The sequence below is a fragment of the Chaetodon auriga genome, chromosome 4 (assembly GCF_051107435.1).
Source record: "Chaetodon auriga isolate fChaAug3 chromosome 4, fChaAug3.hap1, whole genome shotgun sequence".
In the NCBI taxonomy this organism is placed as follows: Eukaryota; Metazoa; Chordata; class Actinopteri; order Chaetodontiformes; family Chaetodontidae; genus Chaetodon; species Chaetodon auriga.
Window position 1 is genome coordinate 2,499,971 of NC_135077.1, and position 24,745 is coordinate 2,524,715.

Below are 24,745 nucleotides of genomic sequence, written 5' to 3' on the forward strand. Positions count from 1 at the left end.
TGATTGGACTGCCTGACGTCCGGAGGAGATTTACTCTTGTCATGTATTGATCAGGACCGGAGGGCTGCACATGTGTGTGTGTATGGATGTGTCTGTGTGTGTCTTTATGAGCTTGTTTTTTTGTTTTTAGTGCCTGTGTGTGTGTGTGTGTGTGTGTGTGTGTGTGTGTGTGTGTGTGCGTGTGCGTGTGCGTGGAGATTTTTCTTTATTGTGTGCCAGCAAACCCTTTTGGCCCCTGCACACGCCCCAGGCTGTAAGCACTGCTGTTGAACTGCTAAACAGTGGCCCTGCATGTAGTGACTACTCTGCAACACACATACAGATGCAGACACACACTCTGAAGGCAGTCGTCTTGTAAAGAATATTCTGGCTTGTCACCCCTGCAGAAAAGTACAAGATTGTGTTGAATTTGGGTAGTATTGTCCTTTTTTTTTCTCAATTGCAATGTATGAGTATTTTTGTAATTACTTGAAATTACCTGACAACAATGACATAACACATTTACCTGGGATTACCTTACAGTATACACCTTTCGTATACCTGCTCCCTGAAAGGCGGTTACATCATTAAACATCTTACTCATGTTTTCACGGTGTGTAAACAACAGCAAACACCAATTGTTTTACATCAGTGCCTGCATAATCTAGCGAAATTAAAGCTTTTTTTTCCTCCCGCTCTGCTCTTCATGCTTTTGAATGGCCCTTTGTGTCCTCGTGTGTGAAGAGGTTCAGAGGTAGCTGGTTATTAAAGAGGATGTCTTTTTGCTGCTCATTTGATCCCCATCTCCATGCCCTAATCCTCGCCCTGCCTAAATTGCCCCTCTGGCAATAGTGATTGTGGTACTAGCCAGGCTAAGAGCTTCAACAAACTCACACAGACACAGACACATGTACATACACAGAAGATGTATGTTCTGGAATATCTTGTGTGTGCATGCGTATGTGTTTGTGTGTTTGTGAATGCTTGCAGTATCCCCCTCCCACCCTTTGTCTCTCCCAGGGCTGAAAATGAGTGATAAATCCCCCCCTAATTTCGCCCTGGATTATTCCACATGCAGGGTTCAGGTCAATTGAATGTAACCCTTGACTAGTGACAGTGAATATCTATTAGGCTGTAAATAAAAGAACAGGCTGTTTGTTAATGAGCTGTGTGTTCCTTCAGGGTAAACACAGCTCTCAGATCACCAAAAGGAGCTAAAGATGTCTCCGTCTATCAGGAAGTGGACGATGGTTATGATGTAGTCTCATCCTCTTTGATCAGTGCTGTTCGGTTTATTTTACGCCCGGACGTAGTGCACCTGGACTCACTGAGGTGGATGACTGAGGATCTTCACAGATGATTCACACTTTTCTTGTTTTATAATGTTTACACATTAGACTTGTTGTGGGGAGTTGAAAATCCAGCGTTCGCTGCGTGAGTCGATTTATGTAAACTACTGTTTTCCCATTTTCTGTATTTTATTATTTTTGTATCTCTATGGGCTTTGTGTAATGTGCTCCTGTGCGTTTTTTTACATGACTTTCTGGATGTCTGAGCGCCTTTTGTCTTCTATTTTGTTTATTTTGTTATTTAATGTTGCTAATGGACAAAGAGCAGCACGCGCACTCCAGCTGCAGAGCCTCCACCCGCTCGCTCGGCGCTCTCCGGTGACAGCCAGCACCGGCGCTGTAAGCTGCACCTGATCCACCCGTGTGAAATTAAGAGAGAGGAGTGGATGTTTGCCGCTACTCAACATTGTTCATGTGTGATTACCCTTGTTACTGTAATGCACTTGAGTGTTTTCTTATATTTGTACTTATGCCTGTGTGTGTGTGCACACACTGTTTCTTGCTTGCTTTGGTTATACTGTGTGCTGTCCAAGAGCAAGTTGTACTTTTTTGTTTGTTTGCTTTTTGTTTTCTGTGTACTGTGAGTTCTCCTGTCTCCAGCTCTACCTCATCTGACCATCTATTCCAAGGTCAGCTTTTCAGCAGGCTTACAAGGGAATGATACAGAAGATTATTGCCTCGATCAATAAGCTCAAAATGAAGCAAAGGGGAGTTTACTTTATTGACTTTCTCGTGTACAGTGGCAGTTTTAACATTTAATTGTCTCTCTGTATTTAGAGCAAACTCCCATTTAGTGCCCGACAACTGTGCCATCCCAGGCTTTCCTCGTCTCGCTTGCCATTCACTTGGGCGCCATTTAAAACAGCCCCTCATAGCTTAATTATTAACAGTGTTATGCTGCCCTGTTGTACTGTGAGACATTCAGAAAGCAAATAAATAAATGAATGGCTGTATTTTCAGTAGCTCTCTGTCTTTCTCTCTCTGATGCATGATTCTCTGTCTGTGGAGATTTTAGCAAAACTTGGGGTGCGTTTGGTATCAAAGCTGTGTTCCCTCAGCTTTCAATCGACAGGGCAACAAACCCTCAGGTCCACATTCCTACAAGGGAGCTTGAGGCGAAACCGAAGAGAATCTGAGTGTGTCAAACTCAATATTCCTCCATAATGTACTAGGCCTCTCTGGCGCATGCTTGATCAATTTCATTTATTCATCTGCCAGGCAGAGCTATCCCTCTTGTTTTTCTATATCCATTTCATCATCCTCTTCTTTTTTTATTCCTTCTTGTCCTCCCCCTTCAGGCCCTGGCCAGTGAAATACTTTTAGACGTTCAAGAGGTCAAACAGCAGTTGATGAAGAGGAGGAGGTTGAGGCAGGCCAGCGCTGTGGCAGCAAAGGGCGGCCTCTCAGCCAAGTCCATGATCAAAGCCAAGTCCATCGCTGCCTCCATCCTCAATATGTCAGAGAATGATCTTGCAGATATAATGGAGACTGACCAGGTAAGGCCAAGGGACAGTGGGTCAACATTTCATAGAAATGCTAACTTGAGGATCTATATCAAGTAAAGATTATGCCCAGAAGACTCCACATACCTATAATAGATTTTCTGTACTGCGAAATTTCGAAACATCCTAAAAGTTTTCAGGGGGTTTTGCTTAGTGATTGCACCAGAGGACTAGGAAAGACATTATATCATCAATATCAGCTTGCAGCTTTGAGCGCCTTCTTTGTCAATTGAGACTAAATGAAGTGCAAGCAGCTGCCATAACATTGGCCTGTCCTCTGGGAACAGATGCTGCACACGGTGCAGAGAGGAGGAAGCATGGAGAAGCTGAGGCCGTCTGCTCTTAGCTCATCTCACCTGTCTCTGACACCATTTAGTCGCGCTGGAAGTCTCTGCTTCTGCCTGTCCGTTCTCGTATTGACGGGTACATAGATTTAAGCAAGTTTGGAGACCAGGTGAAGGTGTACCACACACCCAGGCTTGTCACTAAGAAGTTGGGAAGTTGCGGTGCAATAGAGAAGGATGTGGCTTCATGTCTGAAGCCGGTGTTCTTGCTCTCGCCAAGATCAAAAACCTGCCAGCACCTGCAGCACCTGTCGAGTGATATAAGATTTAATATGGCGCAAGTTGAGTAAGTACAACTCCTTCCTTTCAACCCACAGCAGTCATTGAACTGAAAATCTTTGCTATTGACTGTTTCCCACGTGCAAAAGTCTCGAGTTTCACTCTCTTCCAACTTGGTGGGTCCTGCCTCTGCTCATAGATCATACCCAGCCGTGTCATCAATTAGCAGCCCCATGTTACAATCAACCTCCCATCCCTGGGGACTTCCTCCCATCTATCACGAGATGAGAGAGGGCGTACCGGGCACTTACTCACACTTGAAACCAATTTTAGCCCTTTGCAGCCCAGCTCCACCTAGGAGATGACGGGGAACACTTTCTCACTTGACGGAAAGTCCCCCTCATCAGAGCTGAGCCCTCTGTGGGTGAAATCACTCTTTTCTCCTCATCGCTTTGTTTTCTCCGTCGTATTAATGGGTGCTAATGACGGCCTGTTTGGTGCCTTAACGCGGTGCGTGTGTTTTCCCTGTTTTGTTAATTGAACATTCATAGATCGCAGCGCTACCAGAGGATTGTAAATGTTGTGTCACGGGGTGAGGTTAACAGTTTAAGTATGATTACGTGTTAGTGAGTGTAATGTTGGATGAGAGAGAGAGAGAGGTTTGTTTCTGTACCTGCATCAGTCTTTGTGTTTAGGTCGGCGTGATGGAGGAACAAGCCTGAACTTAAATATGCTTTAGGTGGACATTTACAAAAATGGATCTGTGGTATACAACCGTCCTCGACCTGAGCTGAGGCCGGTTTGTGACACACAGTCGCCACATTGCTGAAAATTAGAACCATTTTCGTTCCAGAGACGAAGTTTGATGATCTGAGAATTGTCAGTTCTTCCCTCCCCTCACTCTGAAAATGTACAGAGCTTTTGAAAGACCTTTGTAGATCGTATGCTTTTCTTTGGACTTGAGGACATGACATGGGGTTATCAGGATGTCCCAGCAGTCTTCAGCAAGTCCAGCACATAACAAGTGTATTCATTTATTCACTTGGTTGTGTGATACCAGTGTGCTGAATGAGAGCTCAGGGCGCAGTGGGATCGCTTTTACTTCTCAGTTTTACTTTTAAATGAGAATACTCCATTGCCAGCATAGCTACTTTTCTTTAGTTTGGCAGATTTCTCTTGTCAACAGTGTTTTTTCTGAAGTTTTTAACATTGTAGGGCACCGCTACTTGGTTTTGAAATCGATGCATTTTTGAATTTCAGGCGAATCAAAAATTTTTATTGAATTATTTCTGGTTGTGGTTATATTTTAGGAGAGTTTTGGGAACAGATGGCCTTCTTGTAATGACCTTCTTTTTCCAAAGCTACATGTTTTCTTTCCTCCAGAGCATTAGTCATGGTTTGCGCTTTACCTGGATTTGTTTTACTGAGCAGAAATGCTGTTGTGACGAGGCCATTTTTCCAGCTCGGTCTGTCGTTCCAGACAGAATAGCAGTGAAAAGTGAGAAAACCATTGTTTTCATCCATTTCATGGGAGTGGGGGATTGGTTCACCTGTTTTTTAGATTTTAAATTAATTTTGAGAGCTTTTAAAAGTCATACAGTTGCTTCCTTACACACAAACACTCAGAAAATCAATGGACTGTATGTGCATAGATGCAAAAGTGTGTAAGTGTGCTCCAACGTAACGACTCAACACATGCTTACACACATGTATCATAGTGCGCACTATTATTCGCCTCTATCCGTTCCATAGTGTGCAACAGAGGACCAGAGAGAGCCGAGCAGCTCCAGGCTCCCTGGGCAACTTGTTGTGGATTTAATGATCCAGAGGTAATAAGGCTATAATTGCCAGACCAGTTTGTTTTGTGCCTAATGTTTGATGGAGGGGCAGTGCGTTGTTATATATCTACCAAGGAGTGGACAAGCACGCTCACTCTCACACACATACACTATTACACACTGCGTAAGAGTGTACCCCATCTCTAACTCTCTTTTTCTCTCTCGCCAATATAACCACACATCACACCCTGTCCCTGAAATTAGCCTGGATGCCTGCTGTCACCATGAGTCACACGTAGAGGGTACCAGGAAGCAGCGTGCTTGATCCAAACGTCTGCCCTCCAGACCCGAGGAGTGGGCCCTTAAACCCCCCAGCCTGCTCATAGAGTGTCTTTCTGAATTTGGTCCAGAGGAAAGAGAACGTGTGCTTCCCAAAAAGACACGCTGCTTTGTTAAAGTACCAAAGTTAAAAAGCCTTTACTGCTGCAGCTGCGTGATTAAAAACAACATCCTCGTGCACCAAACACACAAATAAACTAGTGAAGAATTGCATATAGGTGGATTTTCTCTTTTCGTTCATGGTACTGAATTTTCATGATATTTGGGAATTTATGCAACATGTGTGCAATGATTAATATGTCTAATCATTGATATGCACAGTAATGGCTCAGGTGATTCTTTCCTTAGTTGGATTAAAGCCAACATTTGTCTGTAGCACTGCTGTTGATGTTGGGCGATCTGGTGCAGCGAACACCCGAAGCAGACTCTGTCAAAGTTCACTTAAAGTTCACCCCTCGCCAACTTGTGGCAGCCCTCACCACCTCCAGACTTCACAAGGCTGTGCCCGTTAAACCCACCAGTCTGCGCTTTAACATTCAGCCACACACGCTCCCCCCCCCCCCGCCCCCCCGTGTCCCTGTGAGGCAGTACAAGGCTTGTCACATCATTTGGAACAGCAACACCTGGGGCTCGAAGGAAAGAGGTAGCGCATTAGTGCTGAGGTGTGCATGGCCATGCAGTTGCTCTTCTCCCATCATCATTAGTAGTAACAAGGCTGCCACTCTGTTAGGTCTTTATACATGAGTAGCATGCAAACCTATGCTGGCATAACTCGCCACTGAGTCTCCAGAGAGCTTCGTCAAGGTCCTGGTTGTGCGATGCTACAATTCTGCCCTCAAGCAGGAGACTCATAGAGGCCACTGTTAAGATACCGCAGCCGGATTTCTCTGGAAACATCAAGCACACCTCCAGCCAGATTCACCCGAAATTTAACAGATTTTATCCACGTCCAAAACACTGAGGTTCTGAGGGTTTATTGAAGGTATTTGCTCTGAACGTTAGCACGACTTCTGTCACCGTGTGTGTCTTTCCGTCTCCGTCCTCTCATGTGTTTGCTGTTGTGTTTGCAGGGGACAGATGGCCTTTCGGAGAGTCTAAGAGACCAGGAGTGGCTGGACCACCTCAACCATATCCTTCAGCAGAAGGTCAGGCTCCCCCATCTGCAGTAATGATCACACAAGTTACTCATTCCTGCACATATACACAGAGAGGAGAGCTCATGTGCAGCTGGTAGTAGCAGATGAATAGACAGTAGATGATGGGCAGAAATAAAACCCACTGGGACTTTGATCTGTGTTGTTTTATGGAAGTTAAAAGGATAATTGGTTATCAATCCATCACCAGTTTATGTGTCGCTCACTTAGTGGCTCAGTGGAAACTGACAGCACTTGCCTTTATTATACACTGATGATTTGAGAGAGTAGTTTTTACAGCACAAAAACACAAAAATTATGTCTTTTGCGATTTTTTTTTTGTTTGGTGAGTTAGTTTAAGAATAATTTATTTTAATCTGAATTAAGTTTCATTTCCATTTATAGACTGAATGAGTGTGTTCCTCCGTCAAACCACAAATATTTAGAAGTTGATTTTTCAAGCTTCCATCACGGTTGGACCTTTTTGTCTACGAACCAGATATTTTAGCCGTAACATTGCAGATCTGCTGCTTTGTCAGTCTTCACTGTAGAAATAATTGGCCGCCAGTTTCACCCAAATACATTAAATGAAGGATGAATTTTAGTTCCCATCCCAATGTGTCCTGCTCCAGGCTCTGAAAAAAAAAAGATGAAACAAAGAAAAGCAACTACATCCTCACTGTGTGAGTCTTTGTGTGCACAGCCACTCATCTGTGAGTGCTCTGCTGGAGCTTTACTCGAGAGCTGTCAACGTCTGCTCGCTGTGATATGTGTATGATTGAGAGTGTCGAGTGTGTGTGTGAGTGTGTGTGTGTGTGTCTTGTCTGTGTTCTTGTCAGCGGCTGCCGCAGGCACTCATGCGTCGCCTCCGCACCACGACACACACCAGACACTGTTCTCTTGTTCCCCAGATCTTCTTCTGACCTTTCCACCTTCCTCTCCCCCTCCCACACTAACACACACACACACACACACACACACACACACACACACACACACACACACAGCACTCTACTGAATCCATGTTTTTCCCTTCTAGCTGGACAGCTCTCAGTCCCTGTTCTCTGTCTCTCTCTGCCATCCTCCACTGTCCTGCATTCCTCTCTCTCTCTCTCTCTCTCTCTCTCTCTCTCTCTCTCTCTCTCTCTCTCTCTCTCTCTCTCTCTCTCTCTGGCTCAGACCCCGAGGCAGCTTGTTAGTGGGGAACTAAATATTGATTTGGCGGGCCTGTCGATGCCAGGAGAATGAGCTAGTGTCCACCAGAGACCTCGGCACCGGCAGCCTGCTATCGACGTTTTCCGTGGGCAGAACAGGGGTGGTGGAAGGAGGGGTGGCTGGAGCTGGTGTGTGGAGTGGAGGAGGAGAAGAGCGGAGTATGACAAGGCTGAGACTTGCCCCTAGGTCCCGTTGGGGACCGCTGGGACCGCCGCAGTCATCCCCCCTCACTGCAGCAGACTTTTTCTATCCCCTTTCAAGTCCATCTTGTTCTGCTTTTTTGTTTATTTATTTATTTCTCATTTTTTCCTTTTCTCTCTATCTCGCGGTTTCCTCTTGTCTGATTTTTAAAAGCCTGCCGTCGGATCGCGGGGACACCAGACTCTGCCTCCGCCTGTGTCTCTCATTTTTCTGTCTTTTTTTGTGAACCACGCTTGCTAAGAAGACCAGGGGAAGGGTCTATGAAGACACTTTGAGCGCCTGTCTGCTGCACAGATCTCCTAATGTGACGTTTCTAAAGCTGCTGCGATGATGCGCCAGTGCTGCATGTGTCTGCTGGTGCTGAGAAGCGAGCGTTTTCTTAGTGAGGGAACACACTTGAAGAACTCTCACACTGTACCCTCGCTGCCTTTCCGCTCTCTGTCATAGCTTATGAAAGGCTCGCCAAGCAGAACATCTGTGAAGTGGAGTGGCCTGGCCTGTCACCCTGCCTGTGACACTAATAACACACTCCCCTAATAGTGATATGATCTTACCCCCGAGCTGCACTCACACACACACACACACACACACACACACACACACTTCTTTGGATTAAAAAGACACAGAGACAGAAATAGACCCAGTGAAAGGAAAGATGAGAGCGAGATCCATGTCCTTAACAGGCTGGCTGTCACTGAAAGAGGATGAGGATGTGTCCGTGTGTGTGTGTGTGTGTGTGTGTGTGTGTGTGTGTGTGTCTAGGTATGTGTACATATGCGTGTGTGCATGTGCACTCTCACGACAGCCTCATCTTGTCACTGTCAGTGCCTAATGGAGCTGCCACTGGGACAGCACTTTATTATCTCAGTGGCCCTGTCAATAGCAAACCCATCACTCACTCTGAGTGTGTGTGTGTGTGTGTGTGTCTCTGTGTGAGGGCCATTGTTCGCCATCACTGTCATGTGCCGCCACATGTCAACATAACAAGAAGGAGAGACGCCCACGAAACACTGGCAAACTGTGTTGCAGGAGTGGAGATAACGTGACTGTGAACGCGTGGAGTTGCTGCTCCCTCCATGCCAAAGCAGTGGCATACATATCTGGAGCCCCCTCACCGCTGCCCCGCACGTCCACTCAAAACCAAATGAAACATTGCATTCATTTCCTCGTCTCTCACCTCCACTGGTGAGTTAATGAAATCAAACCCTATGCCTCTCAGTGGAGAGCCACCATAAGCAGCGCTCCGTAGCCAGGATCAAGGGACGGTGCTATCTAATAATCATGAGCAGGCCAGGGGGTGTGCTGTATGGCTCCACTGCAACCCACCATGAATAAGGCCAGCAGAGAAGATGGAGTGTCCATGTGGGCCGTGGGGTCCAGGCACCGGCCCGGGGAAGCATTGATTTAATTGCCTTTGGTTTATTTGTGGAGTCCTAATTATTGACTGGAGGTAGAATTTAATGGGCCAAGTCTTTATGAAGACAGGGAAATGACTGGCTTCTGCTGCTGGCCAATAATGAACAGGAGGAGCAATGTGCATGCAAGCGTGTGCACATGCATGCAAACACACATGTTCCCTCCAGATCATTTTTCACACTCATTTTGTGCACGCACATACCCATCTCAAGCCTCATGACAGCATAATAACATTTAAAAAGTCATTGACTCTGTTGATTTCTTTATGAGAGGACAGCGGTTTGGTTTACTGGTATGGGGTGCCGCCGAGGGCCCGCTAATATTTACCTCACAATCACGCCCGGGGGAGGCGTACGGGCATCACTTCTTATCAGCCTCCAAACTATAACAAGCAGGTGAACATTACATTAAGACAGTAGTAGAGACAGGCCGGACCAATCCGGACTGGACTCGTTATAAAACATCAGAGGCGTTTATGGATGGACCACAGAGCTGAAATCATTCCTGTAATTTCAAACCCTTATCGAACTTTGGGGAGGGGTCCCCGTAGCTCATCGCTACGGCGGGAAATGGCTTCATTTATCTGAAGTTCAAGAACAGACTTTATTCATGCCATTTCTTGTCAAAGTTACTCACCATATTGGCACTTCCACAGGGCATTACATCATTAACCCTCAGTATTAAACATATCAAAGGCTCGACGCCCGACTGTGCTAATGTACTGAGAAAGTTTTCCATTGTTGTCAGCGCTGTGAGGGCGAGGGGTAGTGTATTGTGTTGTGTGGCTCATTATGCCTCCGTAATGACAAGGAACCGCTCTGAGTACCACACTTCTCTCCCAAGGAAAGTGACTCTAATTAAGCCTCATTTAATGATTGCGCTAATTAAATCAGCCACTCTTTTTTCGTCTCTGTTAGTGTGTTTGTATGTGTGTGGAGGGGACTCGGGCCGAGCCTTTGTACTGTAAATATGTCACTGGAACAGCGGTGGGGACGAGGCGGGGGCGTCCCCGGGAGGAGGCCGGCGTTAGGGTTGTTGTTATTAGCAGAGAGCGCCGTGACGTTTTCTGTTTGCTCAGAAGCAGCAGACACAGCCGGTCGGTCCTTAACCGTCGAACTGTCGGGGTGATTACTGACAGCCGCGCTACAGCAAACAGCACATTCCAGGAGATTGGCTGAAACAGGCCAGGTGAATAATCTTATTGCTCTTCTGGAGTCACGATGCTGTTGTGGAGCTTTAAGACCACTGCCAGTCTGATTGTGCCCAAGGGTCGTCTTTTCAAGCACCGTGGACGCTCCCTTTTTGAGCCAACACGGAAAGAGACTCTGTGATGAAAGCAGACATTTCCTCTCTGAATAGATGAGCTGATGTGTTCAGTTCCCTCATGGCAAGTCAGCATTGAAAGGCAACAATTCTTAGCACCTTCTTACTGTGTGTGTGTGACAGTTTGCTGCAGGCGCAGCCACTTTTGTTGATTGTAACTGCGTCCCAGTACATTACCTCGGCCAATGAGCCCTGCAGTTAATCACGGGTGTGCTCTTGATTGCTGAATTCTACCTAAAGGTTGCGTCTCTTTTTTATGGATATCACCTTTCTAAATTTATACACCGATCGTGCCTGAATCACCTCATTTTCACACCTAATGAGTAGGAACCTGAAACAAAGACCCGGTGCTTCCCTGTGTTTAATCTAGGGTGTATTTAGGTCAGATCCCTAACAAATGCATGTTGTGCAATGAAATGATGTTTCCAAACAACGTATCAAGAAAAGGAGAGATTTTTAATTACAGTATTTGTGGCCCCAAGTGTCCAATTCCCTTTCATATCAGTCTCTAGTGGCCTAAAGGGGAGAAAAGAGAGGGATCTGCTCCGCTGCAGGGGAAGGTAATTACGGAGGAGAGGGAGAGAATAGGCTCGTCTGTGCTTTAGTGGGTTTCTTACCTGAGCCCCTCTTTGCAAATGTGACATATTCATTATCGGGGATAATCAAATGCAAGACTTTTTAGTGTGGTGCCTTTGTGCTCGGGCCTTTTTTTAATCTATTTATCATGCTGTTGTTGTTGTTATTCCCCCGTTTGATAAATTTGATTTTCAAACAAAAGTGAGAAGATCAAAGATCAAAGAGCTGCTTTTCCCTCTCTGTGATAAAACTGCTGTAACTACTTCTCCCTCACCTTGAACACTGGCCTAGATAGGAGGCGGCTCACCAGCCAGGGACAAAGACGAACGGCGAGAAGGAGGTTCACCGCTGTGGAGACGCTCCTGTCACAGCCGTCACATTCAAACCGTGCTGTTTCACAGATATTACGACAGCAGCCAGTACTGCACATCCTTATTTACTATAGTATAAATATACAAACTGTATACAAGTCGTGGTGCTGTCACAGACGTACAGGTAGGCACTCCTAACAGAGATTTGAAGGACCCAAATTCTGCTTCTTTAGTGTAAAATTAGTCAAATTAAGCACCTAATTTATCCCGGCTGTTACAGTTGTATTGATAAGGCGGTAAACTCGTGAATAGCTGAGAAAAAACACTCCGTCACTCGCAAATTTGGATGATTTACCCCCTTGTATCTCTTTTAGGCTCTGTGATTCCCCCTCCCTCTCCATTCGTGCTCATTTAGATATCCAGCAGCCTGACACAATCTTTACAACCACTCACAAATTGGGCCCTTGGAAATAATTGCACTAACCCGTTCTGAGGGAGAAGACAAAGGAGCTGGAATGATCGATCTGTTAAGAAAAAAAAGTTGGTAGATGAGATGCCACTGCCAGACAATGGTCACAGGAGTGCTGCAACTTTGAGCTGCTCCTTGCCTTGAGGTGCGCCCCAGGCTGTGGAATAGCAATGCCATTTAATTGGCTCATAAAAACACCTTTTGCTTGCAGCCCCTGTCCTTGTCTCCACACAGACACGCACACTCTTACACACACACTTGTCAGTGTCAGTGGCTTTACATGTCAGTTCATCTCTGGAACATGTTCATGAAATCATACCAAGACAAAAGGTCTCCTCTGCAGGGCCTGTTGAATAGTAATGGATGCGAGTTAGCACGGCTTAATGCAACAGTAGCTTTTTTTTAGTGTTGCCAAAGGGGACAGGGTCTCTTGCAAAACAGCGGCTGTGTTGCCGGTGCTGGCTAGCTCTGCCAAAGGGGACAGGGGCCCGGCTAAATCAACTGTAGCATAACATTAGTGCCAGTTCCCTCACAGCGCCTGAAGCAGCCCAGGGGATCCAGTAGAGCAGCTGCATCACAGCCTACCTCCAACCATCCTGCAGGGTGTCGGTCCCCAGCAAATGCGGCACTTAGATGAAAGCGAACGATAGTCCTGCTCGTCCCGTTCGCAAGCGCCTGAGTTTCCCTCCGCCGCGATCTGCTGATGTGAGTCACACACCGAAGGGAGATGAATGAGAATGAGAGGTGTTTTATCAAACGCAGTGCGATCATTTATCAGCCAAGAGACCTAAAGTTCTCTCGCCGCACTTGGTGACATTCATCAGCTTTAATGAAGATGTTATGCCGTCGCGCCGGTGCTCGTGGGTTACAGTTTTTGTGCTTTTGATTTCTCATGAAGGAGTTGAGGTGGGCACTTCCTGTGGTTTCAGACGCCAACCACGACATGCAGCATCCCTTCACGTCCGGCTCTGGACCTGTTTGCATCCCTCTTGCCTTCATTTCCTGTCATCTCTCCTCTGTCTGTGATAAAGACTTAAAATACCCACAGAGTGCTTGTAGATGGGAGCTCTTTCTGTTTTTGACTTAAATTTCACCCATGTTAGGTTTATCTAGATCATGTTTACCTGTTCGCCGTATTCCCACATCGGTGCTTTTAATGATTCAGTCTCCCTCTTTGCTGTCCCACAGAGCCTTGCGTTGTGGCTATGTCTCTATTTTAGTGGGTTTGTTTGCATAGTTAGTGGCTCTAAGTGCAATTAGCTGATTAGGAAAATGTGTGTGTGTATGTGTGTGTGTGCGAGTGTGTGTGTGAGACGCAGAGAGTGAACTCTCCCCGAGGGAGCGAGGCAAAGGGAGATGTCTCAGCAGTTACTTCAGTGTAGTGGTTCTCTGAGGAATAGCGCTGTGTGTTTGATGCATCCAGTGCTGCTGGAACTAACTCCCCACTGCACACACGCTCAAGTGCACACACACACACACACACACACACACACACACACACACACACACACACACACACACACACACACGCAAACACACTTCCTGGCACACGGGGCCTTGTGTTCCCTGCTCCTGTTACCTTTAATGAAGAGGAGAGAGGTGTCAGGGGGCACGGGGACTGCCTGTGATTTCGTGAGTTTCTGAGGCTCTCGCTCTCCAGACGTATTGGAAATTGATAAGACGGTGGTTTCAGATCACACGGCAGTCCTTTGCCGTGTCCTTCAAACATATCAGCTGCAGACCTTATTCCAATATGTGCTGTGAGTTTGTGTTAATCACTTCAAAGCAACGCGATCGCTTGTACTCCCCGACGCAGATGCTATTCGTAAAGTTTGTTACGGCGCTTCAGACTTGTGTCAGCCGGCTTCTCTGCGCTCGGTTCAATAGCTTATGTTTTCACATTCTCTTTTAAGAGATAGAGAGAAAGATTTTATGATATTGAAGTCACTATTTTCGGCTTGGCCAGTCCACTTCTCATCTCATGCCATGTGACTTGGGAAATTGCTCAGGGAGCGAATTTGTTTCCCTCGCTCGGAAAAGGCTGCACATAAGTTGAAGTGAATATTTATGGGTGATCCAGTATGAATGCCTGCCTTTGATCAGGCGCCCTAATGACCATAAAATCCTTGTGTCGATTCAGAGGAAAAACAAAATTAGCCAGAACTCAGGGGAGAAGCCTGTCCACCTCTTTATCTCCAGTTTTCCAGCGTTTCCAAACACAGAGAAAGTTCCTTCACGCTCAACCTTTGTAATCCTATATGATTAAGTGGACATCGATTCTCATCGTTTTACCTTCCCAGCATTAATTCAGTCCAGTAAAAACACAACAATGCTCTAACTGTCCCTAGTGATGTTTTAATTATGCCTCGAGGCACGTCTGCTGAAGAGTGATCAACTCAAGCCTCCGGGGAAAGCGTGGCGTCTCTTCGCCCCATCCAACAAAAGGCAGTGCTCGCAGGTTCACGTTTTTCAAGCCTGCCCTAAAATGTGCATTAAAGGAGTTATGATTCCCCCTGTTGAGCTGAAGCTGATGTAAGGCAGGTCAGAGTTTGTTCTCTCAGGTGTGGATCATCCAGCGTTTTGTCCCGTATCTCTAATAATGACCAGGAGCTGTTTAAATGAGCGCTGCTTTAAGACCGACTGGAAAACCTTCCTTTAGTGCTTGTTTCTGTACCACTGACTGAGAGTGGAAGTGTAGGAAAAAGAGTAAAGAGGTGAATTAGGTGTGAAACTACTGCTGTGTGGCCTGTTTTGTGAATTTCTTTGTCAAATCGCTCGACGTGTACGGTCCTCCAAAAGTTTGACGAGTCCTCGGGCCGCAGCTGAGGTTCTGTTGTTTCACCAAGCAGCAAACAGGCTCTCTGAAAAGCTGCCAGGTGTCAAAAATCAGACTTTTTTGAATAGTGGTGCATTTGTGTGTTTTCCTCATTTTCTCTAACCCTTCTCCCGCCGCCCCCACACCCTTTCTCTATCCTTCCCCTCCCCTGCAGATCCCCTCTGCCGGCCAGCTAATGGAGGCTGTGCGCGTGAAGATGAAGGAGAGGAAAGTGCTGACAGAAGAGCTGGCCACGCTCACAACACCAGTCAGCGAAAAAGCCTGACTCCCTGGGCTGAGGCTGGGAAAACTGTCATCCTCTTCTTTTTCTCCCTCCCTCCCCGGTTCCTGCTCAGTGGGAGCTGGGCTGAGCCAAGCTGAGCCGGGGCAGCAGAACCAATATTTGTGAGAAAAGCGCTGTCGACTCACTCTGGGCCACTGGCTCAACGCAGCAGCCCGGCTTTTGTAAATGAGCCCTCGACATCTGTGTTAGCGCTCAGTGCACTATGTCTATCAGACAGGGGCCCTTTAGCGCCAAGCTAATTTACAGTGCAGCCACACTCCCCCACTCTCGACGCAGACCCGGGGTGATAAGGCAAATGCTTACGCTAATGTTTAAGTTTTTTTAAACTCTCTTTTACCTCTCCCCCTAATTTATTTGGCACCTCAAGGACCTCGGGGTGCAGGGACTCGACCTAGCAATGCCAAGTCGACACTTTGAGAAAGTCAAGAGTGCAGCAGCGAGCAGAATATTCAGCGTAAGAAGGTGGATCCATTTATCAGACCTGATACTGCGCCGCCGCTCTTTCAGCCTCCGTCCAGTGATCGAAACCCCCTCAATTTTATCCATCAAATGCACTGCGAGTATTTATTTCTCTTTCTGTGGATGTTTAAGATTTGTTACAGCTCCTGCTCCGTAAGTCTTTGCTCTGTTGCTAATTTAACAGTTCATTTCCTCTTGATTTCTCAATAAAATCCGTGGAACATGCTTTTGTCTGCAGTGTTTGGTACTTCACTGGCTGCGTTATGGTCGTGAATTTCCCGCTCTGCTTCCGTATCTTAATGGTTTATTTTGTTCGTTCCAGCTGTTCAGAGGACTGTCAGTCAGGGTGTGATGGGGACTGAGGGCGCTCTGGTGGACAGCAGGGTTCTCACGCCGCTCTCATGATTGACAGCTGGCTGTTGGCGTGATTCCTGTGTGTAACAAGTGACCCCCGCTGTTGACATCATTAACAAGGGTCTGCATGTGCACACGGCACAGCACAGGGGGGTATTAGAGGAGTGGTTCCATCCTTGACATCGCTACCTCCAACCCCTTTTATCCTTCTCCCTCTTCCTTCTCTTATTATTCATTTTGAATATTAAACCATGATCTCGGTCTCCTCTGTCCTTGAGTTGGCATCCTACACAGGAGACCACACACTCCTCCCTTCAAGTCATCCTTTCTTTCCTTTCTTTTTTTTTTTACTACCTTCTTTACCTCCCCTGGCTTTTGTTTTCCTCTTCACCACTTCCCTCCTTTCTTTTTATTATGTATAATTAACAATGGTGTGAAGAATCCTCCGTTCAGGAATTAAAAAGAAATAATTCCACTTTTTAATCCCCCCTCCCTTCTCAAATATATGCTAATGATGTCATTTTCCTTTATCTTTTTATAATAAAGGATTAGGCCAGGACTGTCTCTGGCTGCAACTCGGGGACCAATTTAGCTGGGATCCAGGAGAGACGAACCCTTGTGGTTAATTACCATTCATTAACATAGTTTGCATCTTTCCTTCTTCTCCAATACCCAGGAGCCAGCTATTGTCAATATTTGTCCCATATAAATTTCTGCAGCTTTTTTATTTTTTTTCCAGTCACTGTCCTCCAGCGTAATGCAGCTAATGACAAACATTAATAACCCAGAGAAATCCGGTGGCGCGCTGGGTATAGAAGAGCAAAGCATCAGTGCCACGCAAATTATCTCGGTGCCCCCACCCCTCCGCTGTCTGACTGTCTCTGCTCCTCGCTCTTCCTTTTAGCGTGTAATGCATAGTCAACATGTTTGCTCGCCGAGCCCCGGCCTCGGCTGACACCCTCGTGCTATTTCTGTGACATATTCAAATGCGGGCCCCCTCAGCTGGTGCTCCCTTGGGTTTAATTAACCTGGCCTTGCCTCTGACGCTCCCTCAGTGAAGACGTTAAAACGATCTTGAAAACACCCTTCAAACAGCGACCCCCCCCCCCCCCATCCAAAACGCACTCCCATGTCTTCCACGCGGCGCTGTGTGTGATTCATCTCTTTATTTTCTGTGCAGGAATGGCGTGCCATCCCCTTCTTTTCTTCTCCTTCACTCCTTGTCTTCCTCTTCTTTTCAGCTCTCATTAAGAGACGTTTCCTGTGGGAACGACTTTGATCAGTAGTTCCAAATGCAGAGTTTTCCTCCCTTCCCCTTTTATTCATTCCAACACAGTCAACTCTGTGTCATTTTTTCCCTCCGTCTTTATCTCCTTCTCTCATCCTGACTTCTTTTTAAATCCAACTTTCTTGTGTTTTTTTTTTTTTTCTCTCCACAGATTCCTGCAGGAGATTGTTCCTGGAGGGGTAGAGGAGGTCAGGGTCACGGGTTGACTTTGGGGTCGATCGATGATTTGTGTGTGCGTGTTTGTCTTGCTTCTGTGTGTGTCCCAAGGCTTCTCTGTTGTACTTTTAAGTTCCCTGTGGTGTGAGTGTGTGCCACTTGGGTGGGAAGGCGGGTAGCCCACAGTACAAAGAAGAGTCAAAGCACAAACCGTGAATTTCTGCAGCCTCCAACTGATGCACAATTAGTCCTTGCAGATCTCGTCAAGCAGCTGCGGAGTGAATAGAAAACAGCCTCTGGTGGTTTCCCTCACTTCACTGACACAGTTTCACTCCCCGGCTATTGCTGCCAATATATCAGCCTGCTTTGATTTCACGCGCACAGACACTTGGCACTGTCTTAAATAACAAGGTACTCGTGACATACAGCCAAATGTGCTTTTTGACAAATGTATAATGCAACATGTTTACAGTTTTCATTGTGTCTTCCTTCATGTTTGAGCCGCAGGGAGAAGGTTCACAAACAAAAGGTAGATGCTGTTTACAGAGTGGATGACAGAAGTCTCACAGCGCTCCTCTGTACTCTGACAGCGGTGTGAAATTCTGGTCAGGAGCCTAATGATAATTATTTTCTAAATCTTTAGATCACAGACGCAGCTCCTCAGTGCATCCATGTATAATTTTCTTTCGCGTTAGGTTGGATGCCACCTTAAAAAGGAAAAAAAGGAATCACACTCTCCTGATGCACATATGCTATGTATACAACCTCATTGATCTTCACTTGAACAAGTCCCTTATCCTCCTCTACAGCGCTCCAGACATGAAACGGCAGCAGATTATGGGTGGATGCGGCCCGCCGTGGGAAGCTAGGGAGCAGATAAAAAGGCCAGCCACTCAGGGGACTAAAGCTATGTTTTGATGCTGTGTGATAAAGCAAAGACATAGTGTGAGAGGAAGGGAAAGTTACAGGATCTATATATTTATTAATATCCTCTGGCTTCCCTTTTTGGATTTCTCTCACCTCTTTGTCTTGTCCATCGTAACCAAGCTGCTCCTGCACTTTTCTTGTTCTTTGACACTCACACTCTGTCCGTCCCCGTGGACCGTCCTAAGCCTTGCTCATGGCAGCCGTCTCTCTAAAGCCATGGCCTGAGCTCCTGGGCAGAAAAAAGGAGAGAATGGGAGAGGGGGTTGATCTGGTCTCTAATCCACCTTCCCTCACAGCGTAGGAGGGAAGCTGCAGTCCTCAGCATCACCTCAGAGAGAAGCGACTCTTTGAATGCGACTGCCTGAACCCTCTGGTGTCCGTATGACTAATCTGGGATGTTGTCTCAAATGTTGTAGAAAATGTGGCTCCTAATATCACACATCAGTCAAACTGCCGTTCTTGGGCGCAGTGTATTGATGGAGATCTCACGCTTTCAAATGTGCCGGGCGTCTCGGTCTGAGGCTGCAGGTTCACCAGTTGGCACGGCGTCCACAGCGCCACGTTACGTGTGTTCAGAATCACACCAACAGCTAAGACGGTCTTCACTGGTGGTTATACAAGAGGCAGCCATCCTTTGTTTTCTGCTCCAGCATATATAACGACGCCTCGGTCTGCGGTGTGCAGCTCCTCAAAGCACCTCTCCACCTTGACTAACTTTTCCAAGCGCTCATTAGCGGACTGGCTGAAGTTTGGAGGGTATGAAGCGGGCTGGCAGATTACCCCCCGTAAAGTAGCACACCTCAGGTAATCACACTAATGAATTCAAGCACCCCCACTCACCCACCCCTTTTCCCTCTCTCCTTCTCCCTTTACTTACTTTCTCCCTTTCTTCCACAGTGGCGGGTCGGTGCAAGAAGTGCCAAACAACAAAGAAGTGTTTGTTTGCATAATATTAGCACTGCACGCTCGCGCACAGTGGCGGGGGCCTGACTGCAGGACTGACTGGAGGCTTCCCATGAACACAGGTGGAGCAGGGTGAGCATCACTGGGACCAATTAGAGCAGAGCACAGGTACATTAGCATGTTTGAGTGGAGCGGGATGGCGTGGGGATTGGTAGGCCTTACGAAACACACAAACGCATGACCACAGCCTGTTGTGCGTTAGCTGTTTGTCTCCGGTGACACGGCTAGCATATGTGTGACAGATGACTCCAGGTCTGCCGTCGCAGCCCATCCTGTCGTTTCCGTCTGCACCTAAACACACATTCCCCTCACAGGTATAAGTGCACCTTTCTGTAGACGCAGGCTCTTCAGGGCTTTCTTCATGACAAAACATAAACATAACCATTTGCCTAATGTTTTAAAGATTAATATAAAACAGAAAAGTCAGTTTCTTGTGAACTTTTGCCTCCAAGGTGAGCAGACACAACATGTTTAGTTTACAGATGCAAACAATGAATGTAACGAACTGAGAGTACAAGAGCGGGTGCTCCTGAGCATTAACGGAGACCATCTTAGTTAAGCTAGTACAGAATCACAAGGCGTTCCCAGGCCACGGGTTCTGGGTCTCCTCCTGGTTGGACAAGCCCAGAAAACAGAAGATTCCTGATCAGAACCACCTTTATTGGCTCCTCTTGGATGTCTGAGCCTCACTACCTAGAGCTCGTGATCATAGGTGAGGACTTCTGGTTGGCCGGGAGGAGGTTCTGGAAAACTGGGAGGCCCTTATCCAGGCTGTCAGTTTGGTGACTTCAGGACTGCATCTCATGTAGTTCTGTGGGTTCTTCTCATCGGACTGTGACCTCAGTTGAGAGTCAAAGCCTCCACATTAGAGGCCGTGAAGCTCAGGCAGAAAATCCATGGTTGTCTCCTCGGGTTGCTGCCCCCAGTGTCATGGTTTAAGTGTCTCTGGGGGCTTGTTCATATATGAGGTTAAACTGGAACATGATTTTGACAGATCCCGTTGTGATATCCTTTAACGAGGGTCTGAAGGTGAGGAATGTTTATCTGTGTCTATGCAGACAAAACCTACAAAACACAAAGACTGCCTGATACAGACATTAGTGTCATACATGTTAAAACTTGCCTTCCTTGCTCTGTAAAAGAATAGAAACATGTTCGTAACAGAAACTCCGACTGATCCAACTTCAGTCAGAGCTGATGTCAAAGACGAGCGCTCAGTGTAATAAAGTAAATGGAAACAATCTCATATTTCACTTGAGCTCAGCCTCCCTCCATCTGTACCGTCCAGGTGAGATTTATCGTCTCCGGTTAAGACAAATGGACACTCACCTCAGGCCACACGTGCACGTACAGATCAGTGAGCCGTGGGACCGAGCAGTTCATCAGAGCTGCCCGTCGAGGCCGGAAAGCAGGAAAACTGAGCAAAGAACTGCACTCAGGTCGCTGTCAGCCGGCTTGATGTATCACTCCTACTTTCTGTTAACCGCTGAGAGCTGCTCACACTAAACAAACGTTTGGCGTTCAGGATGTTCCTCCAGTTCATCTGATGCACCCTCATACACATGCTGCCTTCACTGCAGAGCTGGCCTCGTGTGACTGAACTGATGCTGTAATTATATACGTTGAATGGCAGCTTTCACTCCTCTGCACGAATATGTATCATCACTGCTGCATCATGTCTGACCACCAGGTGGAAGCAAAGCATCATGGATTGTGATTTATTGGACAGTGGACAGACGTGGTGCAGATCTGTATTATGTATAAAAACAGTGTCCTGGCTGCTGACGTAAGATGTGATACTTCAACGCTTCATCCTCGATGATTATGTTTTTAACTTCTGACCTTTGAAATCCTCTGAGTTTGTGGTAGAGGTGGAATTGGTGCATCTGTGAATTATAAAAATCGTGATTTGATTTTCTGTATAATCGATTTTTAGGATTAGCTTCTGATATTTTTATTGAACGTGCTGTTCTTGTTTGGCTCTGCGGCATGTGCAATAAACAGAGCGACGGATGAACACACGGCAGATCAGTCCTGTCTGAGTGTGTGTTCAGAAAGTCTCCACACGATGGCGCCACTGACATAACAAATGCTCCCCTTCATTTTAACCTGCACTGCCTTAAATAACCCTCTGCGGTGGGATTTAGTCATTACAAGAGTGCAGAAATAGACACAATAAAAAAAAAAATAGAACAGCAAAACAGGATGATGCAGCACTGAAGGCACAGAGCAGACTGTGGTGGAGTCTGAGGAACAAGTTCATCATTTCATAAGGAGATATTTACGAAGGAGATGTCTCATGTCAACACGTACATGCGCATGTTTGGTCTCATGTTGTCTAATCTGCCTCTGACACGCAGCAGCAGAGACATTCATGCATAATGAGGGTTAAACATCAGATGTGTGTTGTCACTCTGGGAGGTCTTTACCTCAGGGGTTAACTGGGTGAAGCATGCCTTACACACAGTCTGAGGTCTGATGTGACAAATACATTTCCCACAAATACGCGCTACACATGAGTAACAGCAGTTCATTACTATGCGCGCACGCTGTGTTTGAATTGGTCACCTAGAAATGATCATTATGAAACGAGCTGTCTTTAAAGGCCTTTGTGACACTTTGTCATTCCAGGGCTGCAGCAGTGGCCATATGGGGTGAGTCTGTCTGCCAAAGTCGTCCTGTCACAGTCACCCATCTGGCGTCGAGGGTCTGAGGCTGAGCTGACAAATGCGTGCAGGTGACTTCTCAGCTTTATTTCAGAGCCATCACTCGCTTTAGTCCCGTAGATTCGTGCAAACATTTAATCGTATCAGCCAAAGAATGTGGTGATGATCGGATTGAGTTTGGGGCTGATATGTGTCCATATGTGAAGTTAGGCCGGGTTCTGCTGCAGGTGGTGCCCGGTGTAAAGCCCACATCCACTATTATCTCTAAATGAATGTCGACGCACTCATGTTTAATGTTGTTTGACAGAAACCAGGTTACTGCCAGTGTCAAAGCTGCTTTTTGTGCCATTACGCAACAGCAGGCGCTGACTGACAGCGGAAGTGTCAGATCCCTGACTTAAATAGAAGTATCAAAGCCGCACTGAAAATACTCCTCTGCAAGAAGAAGAACTGCATTCAAACATTTACTGAGGTACAAATATGTAAGTAATATCGGCAAAATGTACTTAAAGTATCAAGAGTAAACGCAGTGACTCATTCTGCAGAAACAAATGGTCCCTGTCAGCGCACTGGTATATATGATGCTTTTGGGTGAACACTGCTGCATTCATGTACCTGCTGCATTTTACAAATACCTCAAATCTGTGTCTACATACAGCACCTGAGTCAGTGTACTAAATTATATCCCATCACTGCCAACTGACGACACTAGTGGGAGATGACGCAAGGTCATGATTTCACGGGTGATTTATTCACACGTGTGATTTGGACAGTTAGAAACTTTAGTTATAGACTTTTAAAACGTGCGAAGGTGTTTTTAGCAAAAACAACAACAAAGCAGAGTCAGCGTTCTGTATGTGCAGGTAAATCTGAGTATCTGCAGTTTTATCTGCAGCTAAATGTCATCTTAAGCTTTCATCTGCAGTCGCTTAAATCTGCTTTTTGGCACGAGTTTCGTGACTGTTGTTTGTGCACGTCTTTAGGCCTCATGGTGTTTCCTTTATTAACACCCGCGTGTGTGTAAATCAGTGTTTTTGCACTTTGGAGGAAAGAAAGAAAGTCCCTCAGGCTGGTCTCAGTGGAGGAGTGCGTGCGTTCACGTGCGCTGTCCAGGGTGCTGGAGAGTCACCGAGTCTCATCGGAGGGAAAGCACCAGAACTAATTATATCAACGAGTGTCTTTTGTGTCTTTCCAAAGGGACAGACGTGGTGAGAGATTGTCATTTCATCTTAATGTCAGATTAAAGCTTCAATGGAGATCTAAGTCGCCGTCCCCCACTTCGTCCTTGTCCTTCCACTAAACGAGCTTAGATTAGAAATACCTCAGCCTCCTTTTAGAGAGTCGAGCCCAGCCGCGATGAGGAGGCGGCCGCTTTAAAGGGAGCTGGCTCCGACGTCAGCGCCGTTTTAGACATGTGGGTTTGACATCCAATAGCCTGATCAGGGCTTTAGTCAGCCCCTTTCTCACAGGAGATCCCTCCGGTGAAGACCAGCGTAGACAGGACTTAGCGACGGCTGCAAGATCATCACCAGACACAGTCAGGACCGAGGTTTCCTCCTCTCGCGCCCGCAGCATCAGTTCATACCTCCGTCTAGAACCACCGTGTAGCAACCATGTCTGTAGCGGGGCTGAAGAAGCAATTCCACAAAGCCACTCAGGTAAGAGGAGCTGAACGCCGGATCCCACCACGCTGAAGGGTCACCCTGCTGGAGAGCAGTGGATGGGAGCTTCGGTGGTGGAGACGCGTGTTTAAAACCATTGCTGCTCATGTGGAGCAGCCTGCAGAGGTTTCTCCATCGCTTCCCTCTGAGTCTCTGTGCTGTCCTGGTGCTGAAATGTGATCCACTGAGAGCCTGGCGCGCTGCAGCATTGCACCAATCCAACACTTTATTGCTCGTGTTTGCGCTGCAGCCTCAGCTGTGATTTATGACCGTTATTTGATACATGAGGGGACGATGCTCGGTAATTATTCACTGTCATGTTTCTGTGTGGCCGCCATGGAGGCAGGTGTCACGACAACAGGATGACGGCGAAGCAGGGACGTCAGTTCCTCTCAGTACCCTTCAGATGACTTTCCGCACAGAAAAAAACAGCAGAGCTGCAGCTCATGGCTTCCGATCTCACTTGTAATGCGCAAGTTGTTGCCCTGAATGAAGGATGCTTTTAATGAGTGTTTCCTTCAGCCGACCACAGAGGGAACTCCGACGCGCAAGACGTTATGCAATCGTTAAGTGCGCTTTGGCGGAAATCCGCTCCTGCCAGCAGCGCACGGCATGACCCCCGCGCCCTCTAAACGCATTTATGGCCTATTGAGGGACAACAGTGATTAATTAAAAGATGTCTGTCCTGTCTTATTGTAGCACAGGGACGCTTGGACCCATGCGTGGGTATTAGCCAATCAGGTGAGAGCGCAAGCTAATAAATAAGGGCAGAAGGTGGAGACCGCAGGCTGCCCACCACCACACACACACACACACACACACACACACACACACACACACACACACACACACACACACACTGTCTGTCCATGTGTTTGAGACTGTCCTGGACACTCGAGCCCTGGAGGAACTCTGACTCCTCTTCACTGTTTTCACTGTCAGGTGTAGAATAGATTTTTAGGCTCCGTCCTTCGCTCTGTGTTTAGTGTGCGGCTGGT

The 24,745-nt window shown here is 46.8% G+C and overlaps 2 protein-coding genes across 6 annotated transcripts in view; both read left to right on the forward strand.

Moving 5' to 3' along the window:
- Window positions 1-15,957, forward strand: part of cntln (centlein, centrosomal protein) — an 81,602-nt gene extending 65,645 nt beyond the window's left edge. For both annotated transcript variants that reach the window (XM_076728811.1, XM_076728812.1), the window contains 3 exons: window positions 2,627-2,824; window positions 6,581-6,655; window positions 15,145-15,957. In XM_076728811.1, the coding sequence (XP_076584926.1) occupies window positions 2,627-2,824; window positions 6,581-6,655; window positions 15,145-15,255 (384 nt within the window). In that variant the 3' untranslated portion in view covers window positions 15,256-15,957. The remainder of the gene's footprint in view (window positions 1-2,626; window positions 2,825-6,580; window positions 6,656-15,144) is intronic.
- A 7,472-nt stretch (window positions 15,958-23,429) lies between these two features.
- The window catches only part of sh3gl2a (SH3 domain containing GRB2 like 2a, endophilin A1), a 31,523-nt gene continuing 30,207 nt past the window's right edge, over window positions 23,430-24,745 (forward strand). Inside the window, exon 1 of one of the 4 annotated variants that reach the window (XM_076727707.1) lies at window positions 23,430-23,744. In XM_076727707.1, the coding sequence (XP_076583822.1) occupies window positions 23,700-23,744 (45 nt within the window). In that variant the 5' untranslated portion in view covers window positions 23,430-23,699. The remainder of the gene's footprint in view (window positions 23,745-24,745) is intronic. The other 3 variants (XM_076727705.1, XM_076727708.1, XM_076727706.1) reach the window with 3 other exon arrangements.